This window comes from Pygoscelis adeliae, unplaced genomic scaffold (assembly GCF_000699105.1).
Source record: "Pygoscelis adeliae isolate BGI_AS28 unplaced genomic scaffold, ASM69910v1 Scaffold242, whole genome shotgun sequence".
Lineage (NCBI taxonomy): Eukaryota > Metazoa > Chordata > Aves > Sphenisciformes > Spheniscidae > Pygoscelis > Pygoscelis adeliae.
Genome location: NW_008824369.1, coordinates 2,783,324 through 2,791,346, shown reverse-complemented (window position 1 = coordinate 2,791,346; position 8,023 = coordinate 2,783,324). Strand labels below are relative to the sequence as shown.

At 51.7% G+C, this 8,023-nt stretch overlaps 1 protein-coding gene across 1 annotated transcript; it reads right to left on the bottom strand.

Annotated features, from left to right (window-relative positions):
• Positions 1–882: 882 nt before the first annotated feature.
• Positions 883–3,273, bottom strand: ELFN1 (extracellular leucine-rich repeat and fibronectin type III domain containing 1). The gene has a single exon (XM_009320025.1). The coding sequence runs from the start codon at positions 3,271–3,273 to the stop codon at positions 883–885; it is 2,391 nt and encodes a 796-aa protein (XP_009318300.1).
• Positions 3,274–8,023: the final 4,750 nt, after the last annotated feature.

The window sequence follows — 8,023 nt, the reverse complement described above, 5'->3', positions numbered from 1 at the left end:
AACACTCCCCCTGCCTCCAAAAAATATCCCATCAACCAACCACCCACTTACCAACCAACCAACAAAAAAGTTCTTCAAACAAAACTCCATCTCTTTCTCTAAAATCCATGATTAAAACCTGGTACAAACAGGTGAATATAGAGATATATATATATTTTTAGTAGATGTAGTATTGTTTTTTTTTTTCTCCTCTCTCTCTCATTATACAGCAAACATTGCAAATATAGAAATTTTCTCTGTACAATTAACGACTTCGGTTTACAATGCAATGCGTGGTAAAACTTCTCAGTGAGTGAAAATGTGAACGGGCCTTCAACCGGGTAAAAGTCTAAACTGGAAGACTCCGTTTGCAAAAACAGCCCAAAGGATGGATCTCCTTCTGGTCTCTTTTTGGTTTTTGTTGCTGTTTTTGTTGCTGTTGATTTTGGAAGGGAAGGAAGGAAGGAAGAACACAAACTGTTCACAAAGAATCCACAAAATTACGGAATAGGGACTCATGCAATGCAATATTGGGAAACGCCAGACCTCAGCTCTCTGCCCGCTCTTTCACTTTCTTTTTATATTCAATTTTTTCTTTTTTCTTATTTTTTTAAAAAAATCGAAATGAAACAAAACTTTTTTTTTTCACTCCACAGTTTGTTTGTTTTGTAAAGTTTGTGTTCAAATTTGGTGCGTGTCTCACCAATGTGAGGACATTTTAATATCTCACTTTATATATTATATAGAATATTTATAGATTTTTCATATTTTGTTCTCTCTTTTATTTTTATTGATTCTTTTTTTTTTAATTTTATTTTCTTTCAAAGACAGTCTGAATAAAAATAGCTGCTGCAGATTTCTTTTGGTCCAGTTAGTGTGTTAAGTCACGAGTTGTGTGAGGACTCAGGACTTTTGCTGGGCAGAGACGCCCTTCCAGTAGTCTAAGATGTCGTGAAGATCCTCATCTTTGGCAAACTGGACCTTTTTGCGTAGGGCATGGCCGGCTGCCATATACTCCTCCTCGTCTTTGTGCCGCTTGCGATTGAGTTTGAAGCGCTCCCAGATGCTGTGCGATGGTTTGCAGGTGTACTCTGGGCTGGAGGTGTAGCTCAGGTTGTGATATTGAGGCGAGAGCTGGGAATAGGCCAGGTCTCTGGGGCGAGGACGGGTCAGAGGCTCCAGAATGGAGGGCTTTCGCCCCGCCATGCTGTCGTGCTGCTCCCCTTGGTGCGAGCCAGGGTACGAGTGCCGGTGTTCGCTGTACTGACGGATCTTCTCCGCCTCAGCCCGCAGGATGGCCGCAGCCGGTGTCACAGTGAGGATGGTGTCGGTGGTGGGGGACGTCTTCTCGATGTATTTGGCTTCTGATTTGTGGCCCGATCCCTCGGAGCGGTAGGACCTGGGGCTCCGTATGGAGCCACTGGAAGAGGTGCTGGAGCGTTTGGGGGCCGCCTCCATGCTGTGGTGTCGCTGGAGAGGGTGGTTGTAGCTTTCCTTGTAGACAGGGGAGAGGAATCCGTGCTTGCTGGGGATCTGCTCCGATAAGAGCACCAGCTGAGGCTCCACCGTGGAGACTGCCCCCGATTTCACTCCTTGGAAGGAGGTGGACTCAGATTTCAAGGCATCGATGCAGTTGTTGATGATCTGGTTCACCTTGTCCACCTCCTTCGCAATGGTGGAGATCTCAGCCACAGAGCTCTGGGTGTCTGGTGGCAGGGACAGCTCGCAGTCTCGCCTCTCGGGCTGCTCACCCGTCCTCACCTCCATGTAGTTGCCCTTGGTGGCCTTGGGGGTTTCACTGCTGTCAATCAGCTTGTACTGCTCAACCTCGCCAGCAGAAGGCAGGTAGGGGATGCGGGTCACTGTCTCCCCGCCCAGCATCTGTCCCTGGGACAGCTGGGTGATGCTGGTGGTCTCCATTTCTGGCCCATATTTCAGCTCGATGATGGTCTTCTTCATGCTGCCGGCAGCCTTTTTGTGCTTCTCCTCCTGCTGGCGCCTCTTCCGGAGGCAGTAATACACAACACCCAGGACAATCACCATTCCAAAGAGACAGCCCAAGATTGTCATGATATAATGAGTGGCAGTGGAAGGGGTGGGCACTGGCTCCTTGCGGTTGGGTCTAGTGGGTGTGATGGTGACACAGGTGTGGTTGTACTTGGAGTATTGGTGGACAGAGACTACACAGTAGGTGTAATCTCTTTGTGCTACTAGGTTGCTCACGGTGATGTTCTCCTCCTTCTTCCTGAGCTTGGTGATCATGGAGGAGAAGCCGTTTTCAAACTGGGAGAGGATGTACATCTTGCTGAAGGGGTAGGGGATCTGCACGGTGAGGACAGCCGAGTTGTGGTTGAGGTGCTTCACCTGGATGTTGGGGCGCACCTCCGTCTCGCCAATGGGGGTGAAGAGGGAGAACTGCGGGGTCGTGCCATCACCGGAGGAGCACTCCTCCTCGGAGCAGGGGCTTTCAGAGGGCGCCGTGGTCATCTGGTACCTGGGAGGGATAAAACGAGGGATCACAGTGTAGGAGCCACCGGTGCAAAGGGAAGAGAGCATGCTCAGAGCATTGCGGTAGCCAGTCCGGCCTTGGCCTAACAAGTAGTAGCCCATGTAGTCAGGTGGGGAGTCGCACTGCATCCGGTCATACGTGCGTGTCATGTTGGTGAAAGCCTCCAGCCATTGCAGGAAACCGAGGAGCTCACAGGAGCAGTAGAAGGGGTTACTGTAGAGTTCACAGACAGAGAGCTTGTTTAGGCCCCGAAAAGTGTTGCTGTCGAGTCTCTGGATCCTGTTCATGGACAGGTCAATGTTCACTATGTTGGGGCACTCCCAGAAGGCATTGGGGGTGACGGACTCGATGAGGTTGGCCTGGAGATAGAGGTACTCCAGCTTCCCCAGGCCCCGGAGGATGCCCTCGGTGAGGTTCCTCAGTCGGTTGTAACCCAGCTGCAGCACCTGGAGGTTGAACTGTCCTGAAAAGGCACCATCCTCGATGTAGGAGATCTCGTTCTTCGTCAGGTTGAGGTATGTCAGGTTGCCAAAGCGGCTGAGTGAGGCGTACTGCACGCTCTTGATCTTGTTGTCGTTCAGCCGCAAGTCCACAATGGTGCTGTTGATTTGCTGGGGGATGGACTCGTAGGGGGGCTGGTTTTGGCTGCAGATGGCCAACCAGACGAAGCCCTTGTCCCCCTCAATGAGCCAGCAGTCTGCCCGCACCCAGCCGGTGTGCAGGAGAGAGACGGCAGCCACGCACACGCAGAGGGCTGACGTCGCGGCCCACCGGCGACCTGCCATCTGGAAGGGCGGCGTGGAGAAGGGGTTCCTGGTCTGCCAGAAGTGGGGAGCGGGACGGGGCCAGGAAGATGTGGGCTAGTGCTTCTTCAGCAGCTTCGCTCGCCTCTCCCTTCTCCTCATGGCTTGGAGATGGGGGGGAAGCATCCGTGGAGAAAGTGGACCTCAGTGCCCACAGTACTCGGCAGCCACCGGCCAGGGGCTACTACCAAGGCCTGGGTGGCTGAGGCTGGTCCCGCATCACCAGGTCTCTGGCATCTCGGGGAGGGAGTCATGAAGTTAGGTGCCCGTGCAGAGTCGTCCCTCTGGCTTAGAGACAAGCCTTCCTCTCACTTTTTATAGTACATCTCGTTTTCTTTTTGCTGCCCATCGCGACACTGGTCCCCATCTCCATGTGCCTCCGTGGGTCTGGCTGTCCCCGCTCGGTCCCTCGGCTCACCTGCTCAAAACAAAACACAAGCACAAACTAAACACAAAGGAAAGACAGTGTTTAGAGGTGTTGGAAAGGCATCCAGCTACCCTCTTAATGTTAGGCACTTGCCTTCTAACTCTGGCTACCACCTTTCAAGGAGCCTTTCATTTATTTGGGCACTGCCGCCAGCGGCATTTGGCAGCACAAGAGAAGGTGGTCACTGACCATGGAGATCACCCTCCTTTGAGTGCGTTGTCCAGCATCATGTTATAGGCAGTGGAGAGACCAACGCACATCCAGGGCACTATTTGTCTGACCTATTTAGGTGTCTACCTTAGGAGGAGAGGAGTGATGCCCCAGAAGTGTCTGTTCCTCTCCACTGAGAGCAGATGAAGTCTAGACAACTCGCTCTGATGTAGATTTGATGCTGCAGCATTTTGCTGAGGGGAATCCTAACTGTCTCACGTGCTGGTGCACGCAGCAGCAATGCCCACAGAGGGGGATGCTGACTGAGGACACTGTCTCTCTCTGACTGCGTTGCTGCTTAGCATCTAGGATAAAGCCCAGCATCAAGTGCCTATCCTGTTTCTGGGAACCTGAGCAGTAGTTTCAGGGCACTCTGACTACAAAACACGCTAGCGTGATTGTCCATCATCCGATGTCCTTGTCTGTGGTTGAGGCTTGCCGCCTGTCTCCAAGATCTCTCTCTCCTTCCCGGGTGAAATGATGCAGAGGTGGGGAGGACCCTCAACCATTCAGTGGCATAACAAGAGTATTTGCAGAAGATGGGACAAGACCTTCCCTCCTCAGCCAGAAACAGCCATTTGAAGACCTTCAGAAGGTCTTCACTAGACACAAACCAATGGGGAAAGAAACCTATGGGGCTGCCAGCAGCCTCACTTCCCACAGAAAAACTCATTCTTGGCTCACATTTTCCATTATTTTTTCCTGCATTTTTGACTAAACATAAATATCCATGAACAGCACTTCTACTTCCTTTTGTAACTTCTTGGGAAACAGGAAGGCAAAAGTGGAGAGGAGGCAACTGCATGAGCATCAGCATCTCCTGGGTCATGCTTTTCCGCAAGATGTTGAAAATATCATTCATGGACAACTCTACTGCCAAACAGCTCTCTGGGCTGGTAGGATAGATGCAGTGAGGTGTTGTGGCAGAGATGGAGTTGCCCACAGATAGGGAGAAAACATCATGGCCTATCCAGAAAAATCCTTCTTGGGACTTTTGTTGGGAATGGGAGCTCTGGTTGTCTCCCTTGTCCCAGGGCAGACCGTAGGAAGCAGGGAAGACACCACCAGCACTCCTGGAAAACACAGCTGGTAGGAACTGGAGGTTTCTTGGGCATCCATGAAGGAGACAGGAGTACATCCTACATCTAAATTGTCTTTCATTGGATCTGCAAAATAGTATAAATCCAGAAATTGGTTTCCAAACCATTTCCCAGTGCCCAGGCAGTGAAGGGACTGTGCTGGGAGCTGCATGCCTGAAAATCACGTGAGGCTGATTGTCAAGGGGCATTTAGAGGCAGATGCCAAACCCTCGTCCTTGTCCTGAAGAAATCAAGCTCTTTTCCACCCGTGATACCAGACAATGAAGGAGACCATGTTTCACTGCAGAGATCCCTGTTAACCATTCGCAGTTTATACCTCGGTAAACAGGCCAGTAATAATAAGCAGTAAAACAGTTTATTTGTTCTTTCTGGATTGTGAACAATGAGTCTATTCCCTGGTGGCACAGTTGGTTTTCCATTACATGAATAACAAGATCTGCTCTTGCGTCAGCTCTCTGCATATGAGACACTCCAGCCATCTTGTCCTCCAGCAGATGCCCCACCAGCTGCTAGGGGAGGTGAGGCTGCAGGGGAAACCAGCAGCCAGACACCCAATGCCCCCACCAAGGGCAGAGTGTGCGGTTCACCCATCTTGCCGACTGTACTGTCTGCAGTGGGTGTGCAGGCACGTGTGGGTGAGAAGTACTGGCCCTAAGATGATGCTTCTGTGGGGCCCTGCCTGGGTACTTGCAGGTCTCTGCCTCCCCAGTGCCTGGTGCTGTCCTATCCCAGCTACATTTGGAAGAAAGCTCAACACCACCAGATTTTCAAACGTTTACTAGAAATGGAGGTCTGGGTGGAGGAGACGCTGAGGGCAAGGCAGCTGAATCTCAGGTCTCCTCCTTCCTGGGGTTAGAAACCTGGACTTTAGCAGGCTTTTAGATTGCTATTCCAGCTGAAGGCCTTACATCACCACAGTGATACTGATATTGCGGGTAACCCCATTTTGGGGAATAGTACCTGCGGCACGGGCAGGAGCACATTTGCAAGGTTGTCCCTTCCCTGGGATGCTTTGCCATGACGTGGCAGCCCATTTTGGCATAGCTGAGTCGTCGAAGCCAGCAAGGAGAGGGCCTGTGCTCCCTGGGGTACTGCAGGTGAGTGCCCTGCCTTATCGTCCCCAGCTGACGGGGAAGTACGGGCTGCAGTGCCAAGCTGAGAGCCATCTGCTGCTACGTCCCTCCCAGCACCGGGCAACTCAGTTAACCTCTCTGCACTCCAGTCTCCTCTCTGGTACTGTGAGATGATGACAGCACTTCATGGGGCTGTGGGAGACTGAAGGAAAGTGCTCCGAGTTCCTCTTGAGATGAAAATCCCAGCAGATATGTTGTGCTGCAGGTAGAGAATTTCACTCCCTCTAGTTGCAAGCTTGGCTCTAGATGTGCCGCTCTTCTCTGCCACAGGGACCAGCCTGGTCTCCAGCTCCTCAGCTTGCCTCCCAACAGGGGTGCACGTTGTCCCTAAGGGTGTGGGAGAAGGGCAGTGGTGGGTTGTCCTGGCCTGCACAGCCATCAGCAATGGGTTGCCCAGTTGTCCCATTGGGATGGTATGGAGGGTGCTTTCCTTGCCTGCTGCCCCACAGTGCTTGTCCTTGGTATAAGGATCTCCCTGCCCTCCTCCACGGGCTTGTACATTACAGGGACCTCCTGCAGGCAGGGGAAGCCCTGCCAAATTGAGACAGCACAGGCAGCAGGGAGTGATGCATCCTGGCATATTCTCTTTAGCAAGTGCTTATTCTGTCTCCTCTAACTCCCATTTTGGCCCAGCCATCCTCTCTGGGAAAGCCTGTGTTTGGGATTGCTCTGCAGAGCCAAATCAGCTTTTTTCTTGCAGGGGGAGGTTTCTTGTCACTCCTCCCTGGGGAGGCTGTGGGCTTCAGCCTGTGTCACAGGGCATTAGCTAGTGGAGCAGGACCGTCCCATGAGCAAATAGCAGAGACAGACCCTCCACGGACCTTGCCAGGCTGATCCACTATAGCCTTCTTATTACCTGGGTGCCGCCCTCATCTAACTGGAGGTGTCGGAGGTGAAGAAGAGCAATGGTAAATGACTCAAACACGTTCAATAAGGCTCCTGCTGTGTGTTTTCTCTTCTTTTCTGTACATTGCCTATCAGACGAGTCCTTCCCAACAACACAAAGGAGAAAAGGCATTTTATCAGCAGTCTGAGTTTAATTTCAGCTCATTAAAGCAAGCAATTTGCTGGTTTATTTGCTTTGCAAAGTGTGAATAAAATGACAGCATTAAGGAGATGTAAGAGAGGAAAGAGGGGCTAATCTCCCTTTTTATTAGATTGCCAGGACATGACTGGGGAGTGGAGAAGTGGGTCCTGTTGCTTTGCACGGAAGTGATAATTGTTCATCTTGTTGGCTTCTGAAAGCCTCCTTCCCACCATCGCGCCGACGCGGGTGCGTGTGGGCGTGTGCCTGCGTGTGTGCGCTGTGACATCAGCCAAGCGCCGAGCATCCCGCGAGGCAGGACGGGAGCCGGGGCACTCGCAGTGGTTCCCAACTCACCTCCCTGTAACAGCAGATAACAGACATCCAGGAGGTTTCTCCTTCCCTTTTCTACCTTCTACCTCCCCTTCAATCTCCCTTTTCTGTTCGTTTCTGCTTCTGAAATCCTGGGCTTGATCCTTGCAGGTTAGGAAAAGAGCAGCCAGTTGGCCAAGGAGCCTTTGCTGTCTCTGACCTCCTGCAGCTGGGACATGGCTCTGGAGAGCAGGGGAGAGACCCCCCTGCCTCTTTCCCACAGACTGGATAAGAAAAGCTAGTGATTTAACCCTCCGGACTGACTGACTTGTCTTTGCCCAGCTGTTCTGGTTTTATTCTCCTGGTAACCCAGTTGCACACCACTTTTCCCAATCCTCTGACCCTCCACAGAGCTGCCTGGGAAAACCTGGGAACAAACCACCTACAACTCTAATGTGAAAAACAACCAGGAAAGTGGAGATTTGGGGTTCTGAAAGAAGCAAAAGAGAGGAATGAAGACGGGGTG

Bases quoted from the DNA above. Each gene is read 5' to 3' on its own strand.
- ELFN1 (XM_009320025.1), bottom strand. From the start codon at position 3,273: ATGGCAGGTCGCCGGTGGGCCGCGACGTCAGCCCTCTGCGTGTGCGTG.